The sequence below is a fragment of the Anser cygnoides genome, chromosome W (genome assembly GCF_040182565.1).
Source record: "Anser cygnoides isolate HZ-2024a breed goose chromosome W, Taihu_goose_T2T_genome, whole genome shotgun sequence".
Classification (NCBI taxonomy): domain Eukaryota; kingdom Metazoa; phylum Chordata; class Aves; order Anseriformes; family Anatidae; genus Anser; species Anser cygnoides.
The window spans coordinates 8,257,628-8,277,479 of record NC_089911.1 but is presented as its reverse complement, the minus strand read 5'-3'; the positions used below and the strand labels follow the sequence as shown (position 1 = coordinate 8,277,479).

At 66.0% G+C, this 19,852-nt stretch overlaps 2 protein-coding genes across 2 annotated transcripts in view; one reads left to right on the top strand and one right to left on the bottom strand.

Annotated features, from left to right (window-relative positions):
* LOC136788818 (NADH dehydrogenase [ubiquinone] 1 alpha subcomplex subunit 3-like) overlaps positions 1 to 19,852 on the bottom strand; it is a 95,389-nt gene that overhangs the window by 70,528 nt on the left and 5,009 nt on the right. Inside the window, exon 6 of the mRNA XM_066987499.1 lies at positions 19,343 to 19,432. Within this exon, the coding sequence (XP_066843600.1) occupies positions 19,343 to 19,432 (90 nt within the window). The remainder of the gene's footprint in view (positions 1 to 19,342; positions 19,433 to 19,852) is intronic.
* On the top strand, positions 12,468 to 17,308 carry LOC136788532 (interleukin-11-like). The gene is given in 7 exon segments (XM_066987093.1): positions 12,468 to 12,474; positions 13,225 to 13,290; positions 13,293 to 13,393; positions 15,114 to 15,200; positions 15,922 to 16,080; positions 17,001 to 17,034; positions 17,037 to 17,308. Coding segments are annotated over 7 exon segments (582 nt in total). The 3' UTR covers positions 17,165 to 17,308.

Sequence of the window (19,852 nt, the reverse complement as noted above, 5' to 3'; positions counted from 1 at the left end):
AAAAAGCCCCAAACCACCCCAAAAGCTCCCTCTGAAGACCCCAAACCACCCCAAAAGCTCCTTCCAAGACCCCCAAAAACCCCAAAACACCCCAAAAGCTCCCTCTGAGACCCCAAACCACCCCAAAAGCTCCTTCCGAAGACCCCAAAAAGCCCCAAACCGCCCCAAAAGCTCCCTCTGAGACCCCAAACCACCCCAAAAGCTCCCTCCGAGACCCCAAAAAGCCCCAAACTGCCCCAAAAGCTCCCTCTGAGACCCCAAACCACCCCAAAAGCTCCCTCCGAGACCCCAAAAAGCCCCAAACCACCCCAAAAGCTCCCTCTGAGACCCCAAACCACCCCAGAAGCTCCCTCCAAGACCCCCAAAAGCCCCAAAACACCCCAAAAGCTCCCTCTGAGACCCCAAACCACCCCAAAAGCTCCCTCCGAGACCCCAAAAAGCCCCAAACCGCCCCAAAAGCTCCCTCTGAGGCCCCAAGGCACCCCAAAATCTCCCTTTGAGACCCCAAAAAGCCCCACACTGCCCCAAAATATCCCTCATAGCCCCTAAACCGCCTCAAACTACCCCAAAATCTCCCTCCGAGACCTCAAAGTGCCTCAAACCACCCCAAAATCTCCCTCAGAGCCCCCAATTGCCTCAAACCACCCCAAAATCTCCCTCTGTGCCCCTAAACAGCCTCAAACAACCCCAAAATCTCCCTCTGAGCCCCCAAACCTCCTCAACCCCCCAAATCTCCCTCTGAGCCCCCAAACCACCCCAAAATCTCCCTCTGAACCCCTAAACCAGCCCCAAATCACCCCAAAATCTCCCTCTGAGCCCCCAAAGTGCCTCAAACCACCCCAAAATCTCCCTCCGAGCCCCCAAACTGCCCCAACAGCTCCCTCTGAGCCCCCAAACTGCCTCAAATCACCCCAAAATCTCCCTCCGAGCCCCCACAGCGCCCCCGACCCCCCTGGCTGCCATGGACCCCTCTCAGGACCCCCGGCCCCCCTCCGAGCCCCCAAATTGCCCCGGCTCCCCCTCAGGACCCCCAAACTGGACCCCACTCCCCCTCGGAGCCCCCAAGCCCCCCCCCAGACCCCCCTCAGACCCCCCAAATCCCCCCCCCCAGAGCCCCCCACATCGCCCCGAATCCCCCTCAGGGCCCCCAGGCTGCCCCCCAGCTCCCCCTCCGAGCCCCCAGAGGTCCCCGGGACCCCTCGGACCCCCCCAGCCGCCCCCAAGCCCCCGTCGGGGCCCTCAGCTCCCGCTCCGACCCCCCGGCTGCCCCGCGTCCTCCCCAGCACCCCCAGCCTGCCCCCAGCACCCCCAAATCACCCCCAGGCCCCCTCAGAACCCTCCGGCTCCCCCTCAGAGCCCCCAAAGCGGCCCCCAAATCCCCCTCCGAGCCCCCACTCCTCCTTAGACCCCCCACCCCCCAGCACCCCCAAATAACCCTCAAAGCCCCCAAAGCGACCCCCAAATCCCCCTCCGAGCCCCCCACTCCACCTACGCGTGTGCACACGCCCGTATGGACTCGCACACGCGTGCACACGTCTGCTCCTACACGTGTGCACGCGTCCGGACACGGCACCTACACGTGTGGACACACTTGTATGGACACACACACGCGTGCACACGTCCATAGGGACTCACACACGCGTGCACACGCCTGTAGGGACGCACACACGCGTGCACACACCTGTAGGGACACACACGTGTGCACACATCTGTACAGACTCAGACACGGCTCCTACACGTGTGCACACGCCTGTAGGGATGCACACACGCGTGCACACGCACTCAGGGACACACACACGTGTGCACACTTGGACATGGCACCTACATGTGTGCACACATCTGTATGGACACACACGGAACTCCTACACGCGTGCACACGCCCGCAGGGACACACACACGTGTGCACACACTTGGACATGGCACCTACATGTGTGCATACATCCGTATGGACACACACGGAGCTCCTACACGTGTGCGCACACCCCTAGGGATGCACACACACGTGCACACTCCTGTAGGGACACACACACGCGTGCACACACCTGTAGGGACACACACGTGTGCACATGCCTCCAGGGACGCACACACACGTGTGCACACACTTGGACATGGCACCTACACGTGTGCACACGTCTGTATGGACACACATGGAGCTCCTACATGCGTGCACATGCCCGCAGGGATGCACACATGCGTGCACACGCCTGTAGGGACGCACACACACATGTGCACACGCCCGCAGGGACACACACATGTGTGCACCACATCTGTACACACTCAGACACGGCACCTACACGTGTGCACACGTCTGTATGGACTCACACGGAGCTCCTACATGCATGCACACGCCTGTAGGGACACACACACATGTGCACACACCTGTAGAGACACACACGGAGCTCCTACATGCGTGCACACACTGGTAGGGACACACACGTGTGCACATGCCTCCAGGGACGCACACACACGTGTGCACACACTTGGACATGGCACCTACACGTGTGCACACGTCTGTATGGACACACATGGAGCTCCTACATGCGTGCACATGCCTGCAGGGATGCACACATGCGTGCACACGCCCGCAGGGACACATATGTGTGTGCACACGTCTGTACACACTCAGACACAGTACCTACATGTGTGCACATGTCTGTATGGACTCACACGGAGCTCCTACATGCGTGCACACGCCCGTGAGGGACGCACACACACATGTGCACACGCCCGCAGGGACACACACATGTGTGCACCACATCTGTACACACTCAGACACGGCACCTACACGTGTGCACACGTCTGTATGGACTCACACGGAGCTCCTACATGCATGCACACACCTGTAGGGACACACACACATGTGCACACACCTGTAGGGACACACACGGAGCTCCTACACGCGTGCACACACCCGCAGGGACACACACACACGTGTGCACACGCCTGTAGGGACGCACACGTGTGCACACGTCTGTACACACTCAGACACGGTACCTACACGTGTGCACACGTCTGTATGGACACTCGGACACGGTACCTACACGTGTGCACACGTCTGTATGGGACACACACGGAGCTCCTACACGCGTGCACACGCCTGTAGGGACGCACACACACACGCCCGTAGGGACACACACGTGTGCACACATCTGTACACACTCGGACACGGCTCCTACACGCGTGCACACGCCCGTGCCCACACCTCGCCGGGGCCCCCCCCCCCCCGCTGGGTGCCCCCCGCCAGCCCCGCCCTGTCTAGACGCTGCGGGGGCGGGGAGCCGCGGGATTCCCTCGGCGGGTGGGCCGGGGGGCGGGGGGGGCACGGGGACACGGCATGGGCAGGAGGACGGACACACGGACACGGTGTGGGGACACGGGGACGGACACACGGACACGGGCAGGGACACACGGACACGGTGTGGGGACACGGGAATGGGGACACGGACACGGGGACGGGGACACGGGGACACAGGCAGGGACAGACGGACACGGGCAGGAAGAGGGACACACGGACACGGGTGTCGGGACACGGGCAGGGACAAGGACACACGGACACGGACATGGGGACACGGATAGGGACAGACGGACATGGGCAGGGACACACGGACACAGACACGGGGACAGGGACACAGGCAAGGACAAGGACACACGGACACGGACACGGGGACAGGCACGGGGACAGGGACAGACGGACACGGGCAGGGACACACGGACACGGGCAGGGGACAGGGACATGGGAACGGACACACGGACGTGGACATGGGGACACGGGGACACGGGCACGGGCACGGGGACAAGGACACACGGACATGGGCACAGGCAGGGACACGGGGACACGGGCAGGGACAGACGGACACGGGGACACGGGGACACGGGCAGGGACAGGGACAGACGGACACGGTGTGGGGACACGGGAACGGGGACACGGACACGGGCAGGGACACACGGACACGGGCAGGGACAGGGACAGACGGACACGGGGACGGGGACACAGGCATGGGCATGGACAGACGGACACGGGCACAGGCATGGACAGGGACACACGGACAGGGACACGGGGACATGGACAGACAGACACGGGCAGGGACACACGGACACGGGCACACACGGACACACGGACAGGGACACACAGACACGGGGACACGGGGACACGGGCAGGGACAGACGGACACAGGGACAGGGACACACGGACACGGGGACACGGGGACATGGGCAGGGACAGACGGACACAGGGACAGATGGACACAGGGACACACGGACACGGGGACACACGGACACGGGGACACGGGCAGGGACAGACAGACATGGGGACAGACGGACACGGGGACACAGGGGCATGGACAGGGACAGACGGACGGGGACGGGGACAGACGGACGGGGACGCGGGGACACGGATGTGGACAGACGGACACACGGACACACGCACACAGACATGCCCAGGGTGCCCCCCCCCCCAAATCCCCCCCCACACTGCCCCAACCCCCCTTTCCCCCCCCCTTATAACACTGGGGGGGGCTGGGCTCGTGGCCAGGCCCCCCCAAATCCCAGCCCTCCCCCAGCCCAGGGCCCCCCAAATTCCAAGGCCCCCCCTCAAAGCCCAGGGCCCCCCCCAAACCCAGCCCCCCCCACTTATAACACCGGGGGGGCCTGGGCTCATGGCCAGCCCCCCCAAGCCCAGGCTCCCCCCCCCCCCCAAAACCCAGCCCCCCAAGGCCAGGACCCCCCCCCCAAAGCCCAGCCCCCCCCCCCCCCAAAACCCAGCTCCCCCCCAAAACCCAGCTCCCCCCGAAATCCCAGAGCCCCCCCCAAATCCCAGCCCCCCCCCCCTTATAACACCGGGGGGGGGAAATGGGCTCGTGGCCTGCCCCCCCAAACCCCTGCCCCCCCAAAACCCTGCCCCCCCCAAACCCCAGCCCCCCCCCCCCAAATCCCAGCCCACCCCCAAAGCCCAGGGCCCCCCCAAATCCCAGCCCCCCCCCCCCCCACTTATAACACCGGGGGGGAAACGGGCTTGTGGCCTGCCCCCCCAAACCCCTGCCCCCCAAAGCCCAGAGCCCCCCCCACCAAATCCCAGCCCACCCCCAAAACCCAGGCCCCCCCCCAAATCCCAGAGCCCCCCAAATCCCAGGCCCCCCCACACTTATAACACTGAGGGGGGAAATTGGTTCGTGGCCTGCCCCCAAATCCCTGGCCCCCCCCAAATCCCAGAGCCCCCCCCCAAACCCCTGCCCCCCCCCAACCCTGCCCCCCCCCAAGCCCAGGCCCCCACCAAAACCCAGGGCCCCCCCCAAATCCCAGAGCCCCCAAATCCCAGAGCCCCCCCAAATCCCAGCCCCCCCCCCCACTTATAACACCGGGGGGGAATGGGCTCGTGGCCTGCCCCCCCCCCCCAAACCCCTGCCCCCCCCACAACCCCTGCCCCCCCAATCCCAGCCCACCCCAAAAGCCCAGCCCCCCCCCCCCCAAAATCCCAGGGCCCCCCCCAAACCCAGGGCCCCCCCAAATCCCTGCCCCCCCCCCCTTATAACACCGGGGGGGGGAAATGGGCTCGTGGCCTGCCCCCCCAAATCCCAGCCCCCCCCCCCCTTAAACCCCGTGGTTCGTGGCCCCCCCCCCAAACCCCTGCCCCCCACAACCCTGCCCCCCCCCCCCAAACCCCTCCCCCCCCCCCGTGAGCCTGCGGTCAGCCCGGGCCTGCCCCGGCAGCGCTGGCCGGGGGCATTTGCGTCAAAGCCCCCCCCGGGGGGGCAGCGGCCTTCCTGTGGGCTCCCACGTGTGCGCGGGGGTGCGGGCGGCCCGGGGGGGGGGGGCACGGGGGGGGGGCCTGGGGGGGGGGGGGGGGGGGCGGGGGGGGCGCGGATATGAAGCATCTGTTTGTGCAAGGCGCTGACGCCAGCGCCCGCCGTGCCCCCCCCCCCCCCCAACCCCGTGCCCCCCCCGGGTTGCTGGGGAGAGGGGGGGGGGCACGGGGGGGGGGGGCACGGGGGGGCAGGGGGTGGGGGGGGCACCGGGGGGGAAGGGGTGGGGGGGGGTGGGGGGGTGGGGGGGAGACATGGGGGGGGGACGGAGGGAGGGATGTGGGGGGAGAAATGGGGGGGGCACGGGGGGCGCGGGGGGCAGGGGGGGGGGGGGGCACCGGGGGGGGGGGGGGGTCAGGGGTTGGGGGGCACCCTGCGGGGGGGCTGTGTTGGGGGAGGAGGGACGTGGGGGGGGACACGGGGGGCACGGGGGGCATTGGGGTGGGGGGGCACGGGGGGCCATTGGGGAGGGGGGAGTCAGGGGCTGGGGGGGGGGGCACCCTGCGGGGGGCTGTGTCAGTGGGGGGGGGGCACGGGGGTGTGACATGGGGGGGGACACGGCGGACGCTCAGCGTGACACGGCACGGCGTGACGCTCGGGGGGGGGGCACGGCGTGACGCTCCGTGTGCCGGGGGGGGGGCGTGACACAGGTGGCCCAGCCCCCCCCCCCCCCCGCCCCCAGCTCCCCCCCCCCCCAGCCCCAGCCCCTAAATCCGCCCCCCCCGGGCCGCATCCTGCCCGGTGCGGGTGGCCCCGGCGTCAGCGCCTGACGCACGTCCCCCCCCCCCGCCCCCCCCCCCGGCCCCCCCCCGGCCCCCCCGCGGCGCGGACGCAAGCGCCGGGACGGACGGACGTGTGCCCCCCCCGCCACCCCTGACCCCCCGGCCATTCGTGGCCCCCCCCGGCCATTCATGGCCCCCCCATTCATCCATGGCCCCCCCCAGCCATCCGTGGCCCCCCCGGCCATTCATGGCCCCCCATCTATTCATGGCCCCCCGGCCATTCATGCCCCCCCCCATGCCCCCCCCCATTCATGCCCCCCCCCCGGCCATCCGTGACCCCCCCCCGGCCATCCATGCCCCCCCCCATTCATTCGTGCCCCCCCCCCAGCCATCCGTGGCCCCCCCCGGCCATCCGTGACCCCCCGGCGGCCATTCATGGCCCCCCCATCCATCCATGCCCCCCCCCCATTCATCCATGGCCCCCCCGGCCATCCATGCCCCCCATTCATTCATGCCCCCCCCCCCCGGCCATCCGTGACCCCCCCCCCCCGGCCATTCATGGCCCCCCCATTCATCCATGGCCCCCCCCCCCCCCCGGCCATTCATGCCCCCCCCCATTCATCCATGCCCCCCCGGCCATCCATGCCCCCCCATTCATCCATGCCCCCCCAATCCATCAATGCCCCCCCCGTCCATTCGTGCCCCCCCGGCCATCCATTTGCCCCCCCCCCCCGTCATTTTGAGCCCCCCCCCCTCATTTCGGGCCTCCCCCTCATTTTGCCCCCCCCCTTCATTTTGTACCCCCCATTTTGCCCCCCCCCCGGGGGGGCCGGGGGGGGGGGGGGCACTGTGAGATGGGGGGGGGGGTCACAGGGGTATGGGGGGTCATGACATGGGGGGGGGTCACTGGGGATGGGGGGGGGCACAGGGAGTCATGGGGGGTCACAGGGAGACGGGGGGCCATGAGCTGGGGGGGTCACGGGGAGACGGGGGGGTCACAGTGAGCTGGGGGGGGTCCCCCCATCCCCCCCCCGTGCCCCCCCCCCGTGTCCCTCCCCGAGTCCCCCCCCGGTCCCCCCCCCCCCCGTGCCCCCCCCCCGGCCCCGCCCCCCCCCCCCCCCGTGGCCCCCCCCCCCGGTCCCACAGGCCGCGGGGGGCCGTGACACAGCTCCCGGTGGGGGGGGGGGGGCCTGACTCAGTCCCGGGGGGGGGGGGGGCAAAATAACGGGGGGGTAAAATAACGGGGGGCAAAATAACGGGGGGGGTAAAATAACGGGGGGGGCAAAATAACGGGGGGGGGTAAAATAACGGGGGGGTAAAATAACGGGGGGGGGCAGCGGGGGGCTGGGTTTGGGGGTTGGGGGGGGTTGGGGGGGTTGGGGGGGTTGGTTTTTTGGGGGGGGGGGTAGGATTTTTGGGGGGGTCCATCTGGGTTAGGGGGGCTTTTGGGGGGGTTTAGGGTTTTGGGGGGGGGGGTTGGGTGTTTTTTAAGGGGGGCTCCGTGTGGTTTTGGGGGGCTTTGGGTTTTTTGGGGGGGTTTGGGGGCTTTCAGGGTTTTTTGTTGTAGGTATTTTTTGGGGGGGGGGGGATTTGATTTTTTTGTAGGGTTTTGGGTTTTTTTATTATGCTTTTTTTTAATTTAGGGTTTCTTATTGGGGGTTTTTCTCCTTTTTTTGTTATTTAGGGTTTTTTTTCTTCTTTAGGGCTTTTTGATTTTTTTCTTCAGGATTTTTTTTCCTTCGGGGCTTCAAAAATTCGTTTCGTTTTCGGTTTGGTTGAGATTTTTTTTTGTTTAGATTTTCCAAATTTTGTTTGGATTTTTAAAAATTTTTGTTTACTTTTTTCTTTAAATTGTTTACGTCTTCAAAATTTTGCTTCGTTTTCTAAACTTTGCTTCCTTTCTTCAACTGCGCCTCTTTCAATTGCGTTGACTTTTCCCAATTTTGTTGATTTTTTCCCCAATTTTGTCGATTTTTTCCCCAATTTTGTCGATTTTTTCCCCAATTTTGTCGATTTTTTCCCCAATTTTGTCGATTTTTTCCCCAATTTTGTCGATTTTTTTCCCCAATTTTCTTTACTTTTTCCAACTTTGTTCACTTTTTTCAACTTTGTTGACTTTTTTTTCCAATTTCATTTACTTTTTCCCAATTTTTTGGACTTTTTTCCTACTTTGTTGGCTTTCTCCAACTTTCTTTACTTTTTCCCGGTTTTCTTCACTTTTTTCAATTTTATCTTTTTCCATTTTTTCGACGTTTTTTCCCGTTTTCTTCGCTTTCTCCAATTTTCTCGACTTTTTTCCAACTTTGTCGACTTTCTCCAACTTTGTTGACTTTTTTTCCAGTTTCCTCCGCTTATTTCAATTTGCTCACTTGGTTCCTTTTTTTCCCAATTTCCCCCCTTTTTCCCCCATTCCCCCTTTTCTCAATTTCCCCCTTTTTCCCAATTTCTCCCCTTTTTCCCTACTTCCCCCCTTTTTCCCCCATTTCCCCTTTTCCCCAATTCTCCCCACTTCTTCCCCCATTTCACCCCTTTTTCCCCCCATTTCCCCTTTTCCCCGATTTCCCCCTTTTTTCCCCCAGTTCCCCCTTTTTCCCTATTTCCCCTTTTCCCAGTTCCCCTTTTTCCCAATTTCCCCTTTTTCCTATTTCCTCCCCTTTTGCCCAATTTCTCCCCTTCCCCCCTTTCCCATTTTCACCGATTTCCCTCCTTTTTCCCTCATTTCCTCTTTTTCCCCATTTCCCCTTTTCCCCATTTCCCCCTTTTTCCCAATTTCCCCCTTTTCCCCCATTCCCCCTTTTCCCCAATTTCCCCCTTTTCCCCCATCTCCCCTTTTTCCTGATTTCTCCCTATTTTCCCCCATTCCACCCCTTTCCCCAGTTTTCCCCCTTTTTCCCAATTTTCCCCCCATTCTCTCTTTTTCCCAATTTTCCCCCTTTTTCCCAATTTTCCCCCTTTTTCCCCCATTTCCCCCATTTCCCCTCTTTTTCCCCATTCTGCCCTCTTTCCCAATTCTCCCCCTTTTTCCTGATTTCCCTCCTTTTCCCCCATCGCCCCTTTCCCCCCATCCCCCCTTTTCCCCAATTTGCCCCCTTTTTCCCAATTTCTCCCCTTTTCCCCCCATTTCCCCTTTTTCCCGATTTCTCCCTATTTCCCTCCAATTCCCCCCTTTCCCCCCAATCCCCCCTTTCCCCCCATTCCACCTTTTCCCAATTTCTCCCTTTTTCCCCCATTTCCCCCAGTTCCCCTCTTTTTCCCCGTTCTGCCAACTTTCTCCCCCTTCCCCCCTTTCCCCAATTCCCCCCTTTTTCCCCCATTCCCCCTTTCTCCCAATTTCCCCCCCTTTTCCCCCCTTCCCCCCATTCCCCCCAAACCCCCCTTTGCCCCCCTCCCCCTTTTCCCAGTTTCTCCCCTTTTTCCCCCATTTCCCCAGTTTCCTCCTTTTTTCTCCCATTCCCCCTTTTCCCAGTTTCCCCCCTTTTCCCCCATTTCCCCTTTCCCCCCATTCCCCCCACTCCCCCTTCCCCCCTTCCCCCCCTTTTTCCCAATTTCTCCCTTCCCCCATTTCCCCTTTCCCCCAATTTCTCCCCGTTTCCCCATTTCCCCCCTTTTTCCCCCATTCCCCTTTCCCCCCATTCCCCCTTTTCCCCCATTTCCTCCTTTTCCCCCCCATTCCCCCTGCCCCCCCTGCCCCCCCTTTTCCCAGTTTCTCCCTTTTTCCCCCATTCCCACTTTCTCCCAATTTCCCCCCAATTTCTCCCTTCCCCCCATTTCCCCTTTCCCCCAATTTCTCCCCGTTTCCCCATTCCCCCCTTTTCCCCCATTCCCCCTTTTTCCCCATTTCCTCCTTTTTTCCCCCATTCCCCCTGCCCCCCCTTCCCCCCCTTTTCCCCAATTTCTCCCTTTTCCCCCCATTTCCCCTTTCCCCCAATTTCCCCCTTTTTCCCCCATTCCCCCTTTTCCCCCATTTCCTCCTTTTTTCCCCCATTCCCCCTTTTTCCCCCTTCCCCCCTTTCCCCCCTTCCCCCCTTCCCCAATTTCTCCCTCCCCCCATTCCCCCTTTCTCCCATCCCCCCCACCCCCCATTCCCCCCCATTCCCCCCCACTCCCCCTTTCCCCTCTTCCCCCCTTTTCCCCCCATTCCCCCCTTTTCCCCCATCCCCCCTTTTCCCCATTTTCTCCTTTTTTCCCCCTGCCCCCCTTACCCCCCCTTCCCCCCCTTTCCCCAATTTCTCCCTCCCCCCATTCCCCCTTTCTCCCAACGCCCCCCATTCCCCCCCCATTCCCCCCCCCATCCCCCCCCCCCACCCCCCATCCCCCCCCCCACCCCCCTTTCCCCCCCTTTTCCCCGACCCCCCCGACCCCCCCGGCCCCCCCGGCCCCCCCCCGTCGGCGGGCTCTGCCCCTCTCCCGGTGCGTTGCTGAATGGAAAAGCCGTGACTCAGGCGTGTGTCATCCCGCACCGGGATATAAGCGCCCGCCGCCACGCCACGCCACGCGGGGACACCGAGGGCTCCGCGGGGACACCGCCGCCGCCACCGGGACGCGGGCACCCGGCGGGGGGGGGGCCCGGAGGGGGAGGGGGTGAACACGGCGGGGCCACGGCGGGGCCACGGCGGGGGCGAGCGTGCGGACGGCGGGGCGAGCGTGGCCGTGGCGGCGTGAGCGTGCACACGTCGGGGTGAGCGTGCACACGTCGGGACGAGTGTGCCCACGGTGGTGTGAGCGTGGCCACGGTGGTGCAAGCGTGCCCACGTTGGGGCGAGCACGCACACGTCGGGGCGAGCGTGCGCACGGTGGTGCGAGTGTGTTCGTGGTGGTGTGAGCGTGGCCGTGGCGGTGCAAGCGCGCTCACGTCGGGGCGAGCGTGGCCGTGGTGGTGCGAGTGTGCTCACGTCGGGGCGAGTGTGCCCACGGTGGTGTGAGTGTGGCCGCGGTGGTGCGAGCGTGGCCGTGGTGGTGTGAGCGTGCAAACGTCGGGGTGAGCGTGCACACGTCGGGACGAGTGTGCACACGTCGGGACGAGTGTGCCCACGGTGGTGCGAGCGTGGCCGTGGTGGGGTGAGCGTGCACACATTGGGGTGAGCACGCACACGTCGGGACGAGTGTGCACACGTCGGGACGAGTGTGCCCACGGTGGTGCAAGCGTGGCCGTGGTGGTGCAAGGGCGCTCACATCGGGGTGAGCGTGCCCACAGTGGTGTGAGCGTAGCCGTGGCAGTGCAAGCACGCTCACGTCGGGGCGAGCGTGGCCGTGGTGGTGCGAGTGTGCACAGGTCGGGGTGAGCGCACACACGTCGGGGCAAGTGTGCCCACAGTGGTGTGAGCGTGGCCGTGGTGGCGCAAGCGTGCACACATCGGGGTGAGCGTGCCCACGGTGGTGTGAGCGTGACCGTGGTGGTGCAAGCGTGCACACGTTGGGGTGAGCACGCACACGTCTGGTTGAGTGTGCCCACGGTGGTGTGAGCGTGGCCACGGCAGTGCAGGCGCGCTCACGTCGGGGTGAGCGTGCCCACGGTGGTGTGAGCGTGGCCGTGGTGGTGTGAGCGTGCACACGGGGCGAGCGTGCCCACAGTAGTGCGAGTGTGGCCGCGGCGGTGCAAGCGTGCTCACGTCGGGGCGAGCGTGCCCGCGGCAGCGCGAGCGTGTCATTAATAGTGCGAGCGCGCTCACGCCGCTGTAACCATGGCCGTAGTGGTGCAAGCGCGGGCGTAGTAGTGCAAGGGTGCCCGTGACAGCGCGAGCACGCTCACGTCAGTGCAGGCATGGTTGTAGCGGCGCGAGCGCGGCCGTAGTGGTGCGAGGGTGCCCGTGACAGCGCGCGTGTGCTCGCGGTCGCACAAGCGCCCGAGTGTGCGAGCGCGGCCGTGGGAGCACCCGCGTGAGCGTGCCGCCGCGTGCCGCCGTGCCCCCCGTCAGCGTGCCCCCGCGCCCCCCGGCGACGCCTCGCCATGACACGTAAGTGCCCCGCGCCCCCTCACCCCTTAACCCCCCCACCCCAAATCCACACCCCCCCCAAAAAAAACTACCCCCCCCAAAAAAACTACCCCCCCCAAAAAAAAACCAACCACCCCAAAAAAAACTACCTCCCCCAAAAAAAACCAACCACCCCCCCCCCAAAAAAAATTCCCCCCCCCCCCAAAATAAAACCCCAACCCCCCCCCCCCAAAAAAATAAAACCCGAGGCCGGGCGAGCCCGGGCGCCGCCGCGCCTCAAACCGCAAACGGCCGAGCGCACCTGCCCGCCCGCGGCGGCCGCGCCTCGACGGCCCCCCCCGGCCCGGGGGGGGGTCAGGGGGGGGTCGGGGGGGGGGTGGTCAGGGCGGCCCCCCCACGCCAAACCCCCGTGGGAACCCCAGTGCGGCCTCGCCACGCGCGCCCCCCCCCCCGTGCCACACGCAGGTGTAAGGGCTTCGCGCGACGCCGGCAGCACCGAGCGGGGGTCCCCCCAGGTGCGGCCCCCCCTCACCCCCCCCGGGCTGTGCCCCCCCCCCCGGCCCCCACCCCTGACTCACGCCGCATCACTCTTTCCAACCCCGCCGGGGACCTCACAGGACGGCGGCGGCGGCCGCCCCCCACCCGCGCCCCACACCCGTCGGGGGCCCTGTGCCCAGCGCGGCGGTGCCGCCATCCGTCCGTCTGTGCCCCCCCCCCAAAAAAAAAAACCAACTCACCCCCCCCCCCCTTTTTTTATTCTCTATCCCCCAGGAGCGCTGTGGCGGGCGCTGCTGGCGCTGCTGGGGCTGTGCCCGGGGTTGTGCCCGGCGCTGGCGGCCCCCCCACGCCTGCGCCCCCGGACCCCCGCGCCGAGCTGGACGGCATCGTCAGCCTGGCCAAGGCCCTGCTCAGCGACACCAAGGCCTTCCTCACGCTGCTCGTGGGTACCCCGCGCCCCCCCCCAACAACGCGCTGCCCCACGGCCCCCGCGGCCCACAGCCCCACGCCTCCCTGCCCCACGGCCCCCACAGCCCCACGCCTCCCTGCCCCACGGCACCGCAGCCCCACGGCATCCCTGCCCCACACATCCCTGCCCCACAGCATCCCAGCCCCATGGCATCCCTTCCACGGGCATCCCTGCCCCCATAGAATCCCTGCCCCACATATCCCTGCCCCACGGCATCTCTGCCCCACAGCGTCCCTGCCCCATGGCATCCCTGCCCCACGGCATCCCTGCCCCATGGTATTGCTTTTACGGGCATCCCTGCCCCACGGCATCTCTGCCCCACATCATTCCTTCCATGGGCATCCCTGCCCCACGGCATCTCTGCCCCACACATCCCTGCCCCATGGCATCCCTGCCCCATGGCATCCCTGCCCCACAGCATCCCTGCCCCACGGCATTCCTTCTACGGGCATCGCTGCCCCACGGCATCCCTGCCCCCACATCCCTGCCCCATGGCATCCCTTCCATGGGCATCCCTGCCCCACGGCATCCCTGCCCCACAGCATTCCTGCCCCACAGCATCCCTTCCATGGGCATCCCTGCCCCATAGAATCCCTGCCCCACAGCATTCCTGCCCCACAGCATCCATTCCCCAGGCATCCCTGCCCCACGGAATCCCTGCCCCATGGCATCCCTGCCCCACACATCCCTGCCCCACAAATCCCTGCCCCACGGCATTTCTTCCATGGGCATCCCTGCCCCACGGCATCTCTGCCCCACACATTCCTGCCCCATGGAATCCCTGCCCCACGGCATTCCTTCTACAGGCATTGTTGCCCCATGGCATCTCTGCCCCACACATCCCTGCCCCATGGAATCCCTGCCCCACGGCATCCCTGCCCCACGGCATCCCTTCCATGGGCATCCCTGCCCCACAGCATTCCTGCCCCACAGCATCCATTCCCCAGGCATTCCTGCCCCATGGCGTCCCTGCCCCATGGCATCCCTTCCACAGGCATTCCTGCCCCATAGAATCCCTGCCCCACAGCATTCCTGCCCCACACATCTCTGCCCCACGGGCATCCCTGCCCCACGGCATCCCTGCCCCCCACATCCCTGCCCCATGGCATCCCTTCCATGGGCATCCCTGCCCCACGGCATCCCTGCCCCACAGCATTCCTGCCCCACAGCATCCATTCCCCAGGCATCCCTGCCCCACAGCGTCCCTGCCCCATGGCATCCCTTCCACGGACATCCCTGCCCCACGGCATCCCTGCCCCACAGCATTCCTTCCACGGGCATTGCTGCCCCATGGCACCTCTGCCCCACAGCACCCCTGCCCCACGGCATCCCTTTCATGGGCATCTCTGCCCCATGGCGTCCCTGCCCCACGGCATCCCTTCCACGGGCATCACTGCCCCATAGAATCCCTGCCCCACAGCATCCCTGCCCCACAGCGTCCCTGCCCCACGGCGTCCCTGCCCCACAGCGTCCCTGCCCCACAGCATCCCTTCCACGGACATCCCTGCCCCGTGGCATCCCTGCCCCACACACCCCTGCCCCACACACCCCTGCCCCACAAGTGGCCCCATCCCCCACCGCTCTGCCCCACAACCGCCCCGGCCCCCTCTCTTCTTCCCCCCCCCCCTTTCCCCCTCTCCCCCTGGGGGGTCCCACGGGCGGTGGGGGCTCACCCCGTGTCCCCCCCCTGCAGAAGTCGCGGTTCCCGGCGGAGGGGGAGCACAAGCTGGACTCGCTGCCCAGCCTCTCCATGAGCGCCCTGGAGCTGGCCAACATCCAGGTGGGGGCCGGGGGGGCCGGGGGGGGGCGCCGTGTCCCTGGGGTCCCCTCGGTCCCCGGGTCCGTGGGGTCCCCGTGGGTTTAAGGGGGGGTCCCCGTGTCCTTGGGGTCCCCGTAGGTTTATGGGGGTCCCCGTGTTAGTGGGGTCCCCGTGGGTTTAAGGGGGGGTCCCCATGTCCATGGGGTCCCCGTAGGTTTAGGGGGGTCCCCATGTCCGTGGGGTCCCTGTAGGTTTAGGGGGGGTCCCTGTGTTAGTGGGGTCCCCGTGGGTTTAAGGGGGGGGTCACCGTGTCCTTGGGGTCCCTGTAGGTTTGGGGGGGGGTCCCTGTGTTAGTGGGGTCCCTGTAGGTTTAGGGGGGGGGTCCCCATGTCTGTGGGGTCCCTGTGCCTATAGGGGTGTCCCCATAGGTTTGGGGGGTCCCCATGTCCATGGGGTCCCTGTGCCTAGTGGGGTCTCCCCATAGGTTTTGGGGGGGTGTCCCCATGTCCTTGGGGTCCCTGTAGGTTTGGGGGGGGTCCCCATGTCCGTGGGGTCCCTGTAGGTTTGGGGGGGGTCCCTGTGTTGGTGGGGTCCCTGTGCCTATAGGGGTGTCCCCATAGGTTTGGGGGGGGGTCCCCATATCCTCGGGGTCCCCGTGTGTTTAGGGGATCCCCATGGGTTTCGGGGTGGGGGTCCCCACGCCCCCTCGCGCCCTGACGGGGTCCGTGTCCCCCCCCCGCAGGCCCCGGGGGCGCTGGGGCGGCTGAGCGGGGACCTGCAGCGCTACCAGCGGCACCTCGAGTGGCTGCGGCGCGCCGGGGCCGCCCTGCGCCCGCTGGAGCCCGAGCTGGGGGCGCTGCAGGCGAGGCTCGACCGGCTGCTGCGGCGCATCGACCACATGGTGGGCGGGGCCTGGGAGGGGGCGGGGCCTGGGAGGGGGCGGGGCCTGGGAGGGGGCGGGGCCTGGGAGGGGGCAGGGCCTGGGGAGGGGGCGGGGCGAGGGGCGGGGCTTGGGGAAGGGGCGGGGTTGGGGGAATGAATGGAGTGGGGCGGGGCTTGGGGAAATGGGCGGGGCTTGGGGAAAGTGGGCGGGGCTTGGGGAAAGGGGGCGGGGCTTGGGGAAAGGGGCGGGGCTTGGGAAAAGGGGCGGGGCTTGGGGAAAGGGGGTGGGGCTTGGGGAAATGGGCGGGGCTTGGGGAAAGGGGCGGGGCTTGGGGAAAGGGGGCGGGGCTTGGGGAAATGGGCGGGGCTTAGGGAGATGGGAGCAGGGCTTGGGAAATGGGGCGGGTCTTGGGGAAAGGGGATGGGCTTAGGGAAAGGGGGCGGGGCTTGTGGGGAAGTGGGCGGGGCTTAGTGGAGGGGTGTGGCTTGGAGGAATGGGGGCGGGGCTTGGGGAACGGGTGGGGCTTTGTGAATGGAGCTGGGTGTGGAGGAATGGAGCAGAGCGTGGGAAGGGGGCGTGGCCTGGGAAATGGGCGTGGCGTGGGAAATGGGCGTGGCCTGGGGAAATGGGCGTGGCCTGTGGAAATGGGCGTGGCCTGGGAAGGGGGCAACATTCGGGGGAACGGGGCGGGGCTTAGGGAAGGGGGCGTGGCCTGGAGTTCGGGGCGGGGCTTGGCGGGGCTGGGGGCGGGGCTTAGGGAAAGGGGCGTGGTCAGCGTGAAGTAGGGGCGGGGCTTAAGGGGGAGGGATTGCCTGCAGGAGGGGGCGTGGCTTCGCACGGGGGGCGTGGCTTCGCACGGGGGCGTGGCTTAGCGTAAGGGGCGTGGCTTCACGCAAGGGGCGTGGCTTGCCCCCCGCTGACCCCGCCCCCCCCCCCAGCTGTCCCGCCTGGGCCTGTCGCGCCCCAGCGCCCCCCGGCGCCGCTGCCCCCCCCCGGGTCGCCGTGGGCGGCGGTGCAGGCGAGCCACGCCGTGTTCCAGGGGCTGCACCTCTACCTCGACTGGGCCTCGCGCGCCCTCGTCCTGCTGCGCAACCGCCTCTGACGGCGGGCGGGCGGACGGACGGACGGAGCCCCCCCGACACGCGGACAGACGGACGGACCCCCCCACGGACACACAGAGCCACGGACGGACACGTGGATGGACACACGGACAGGCACACGGATACATGGATGGACCCACAGACAGACGGACAGAGCCCCCCTGGACACGCGGACGGACGGACGGACCCCCCCACGGACACACGGAGCCCCCCACGGACACACAGAGCCACGGATGGACACGTGGATGGACACACGGACACAAGAACGGGCACACGGATACACGGACGGACCCACGGACAGACGGACAGAGCCCCCCCGGACACACGGACGGACAGACGGACCCCCCCCCCCCCCCCCCCCAAGACATGCAGACCCACGGACGGACACCTGGATGGACGCACGGACACGTGGATGGGCACACAGCCCCACGGACGGACGGACAGACCCTGTCCACGGAGGGACCCACGCACTTACAGACCCACGGACGGACCCACGGACGGACCCACGGACAGACCGACCCCTCCCTCCCACCCCCACTCCCCCCCGGATGGACTCACGGACTTACCCACGGACAGACCCACGGACTGACAGACCCATGGACAGACGGACCCACGGACAGACAGACAGACCCCCCACGGCTGGACCCACAGACAGACGGACCCACAGACGGCCCCCCAACGGACAGACGGACCCACGGACAGACAGACAGACCCCCACGGCTGGACCCACAGACAGACGGACCCACAGACGGCCCCCCAACGGACAGACGGACCCACGGACAGACAGACAGACCCCCCCACGGCCAGACCCACAGACAGACGGACCCACGGACGGCCCCCCAACGGACAGACGGACCCACGGACAGACAGACAGACCCCCCCACGGCCAGACCCACAGACAGACGGACCCACGGACGGCCCCCCAACGGACAGACGGACCCACGGACAGACAGACAGACCCCTCCACGGCCAGACCCACAGACAGACGGACCCACGGACGGCCCCCCAACGGACAGACGGACCCACGGACAGACAGACAGACCCCCCTCCCCCCCCGGACAGACCCCAGACAGAAGGACCCACGGACAGACGGACCCCCAGACGGACAGACGGACCCCCGGACGCCCCCCCCCCCGCCCCCCCCCACCTATTTATGCGCCGCGCTATTTATTTTTATTTATTTCCCGTCGGGGCCCGGCCCTCGCAGCGCCGGCCTCGTTTTATTTTAACTTTATTATTATTATTATTATTTTATTATTATTTTATTATTATTATTATTATTTTATTATTATTAATAATTAATTATGCTGCCCTCCCCCCCCCCCCACCTTCCCCCCCCCTTTCACCTTCCCCCCCCATCGCGGGCTGCCGTAATTTATTGACTCGGGCCCCCCCTCGGCCCCTTTTTTATAGTTTTTTAAAGAGAAAAAAAAAAACTTTTTTCAGAATAAAAAAAATGTGAAAAAAAAAAAGGAAAGTTTGAAGGTGGTGGATGGGGGGGGGCAGGGCTGGGGGGGGCACTGAGCCCCCCTCCATTACAACACGGTGCTACCGGGGCTGGGGCTGCTTTGGGGCCCTCCCCCCTCCCCAACTCCCCCCCCACTTTTATGATGCCCCCCCCAACAGTGACCACCCCCCCCCCGTGCTTTTTTTTTTTTTTTGGGGGGGGGGCACAGAAATGATTAAAACCCGATGAAATTCACCCAAACTGTGGTCCTTTGGGGGGGGGGGGGGTGAAGGCCACCCCAGCAGCCCCCCCCTCCCCTTGGGGGGGGGACACACAACGGGGGCTGCTTTATTGAGATATCAACCACAACGTGCCCCCCCCCAGCCCCCAAAAGTGATGGGGGGGGGGCACAACGCAGAGACACCCCCCTTGGCCTGGGGGGGCCTCCTCCTCCTGGGGGGTTCCCTTCTTCCTGGGGGGGGGGTCCTCCTCCTGGGGGGGGGTCCTCCTCCTGGGGGGGGTCTTCCTCCTGGGGGGGGGTCCTACTCCTCCTGGGGGGGTCATCTTTCCTGGGGGGCTCCTCTTCTTCCTGGGGGCTCCTCCTCCTGGGGGGTTCCTCTTTCTCGGGGGGCTCCTCCTCCTCGGGGGTTCCTCTTCTTCCTCGGGGGGTCCCCGGAAGGGCCAGGCCCCAGGGGGGGCTCCGGGGGCGGCGGGGGGTCCCAGGGGAAGGCGATGCCCAGCCCCGCCATGCGCTCCCGGTAGACGCGGTCGAAGCGGGCGCTCTGCTCCGCCGTCAGGTGGTTCTTCCAGTCCCCCGAGATCCCTGGGGGCCACGAGGCGCTGACCCCCCCCAAGGTCCTCACGGGGACCGGGGACCCCCCCCTGCTGCTGACCCCCCCCCCCCCCAGGATGTCTCCCAGTGGTCCCAGTCCTGGAGTTTCCCAGTGGTCCCAGTGCCCCCAGTCCCAGTGTCCCCAGTCCCCTGCTGTCTGTCCCTGCCCCCCAGCTCTGGTCCCAGTGCCCCCCATCCCCAGTGCCCCCAGTCCCAGTGTCCCCATCCCCGATGTCCCCAGTCCCAGTTCCCCCAGTCCCAGTGTCCCCAGTCCCAGTGCCCCCAGTCCCCCCCCTTCATGATGTCCCTGATGCCCCCCAGCCTGTCCCTGCCCCCATGTCCCCATCCCCATGTCCCCACATCCCCAGTGCCCCCACATCCCCGTGTCCCCATGTCCCTTGTCCCCACCCC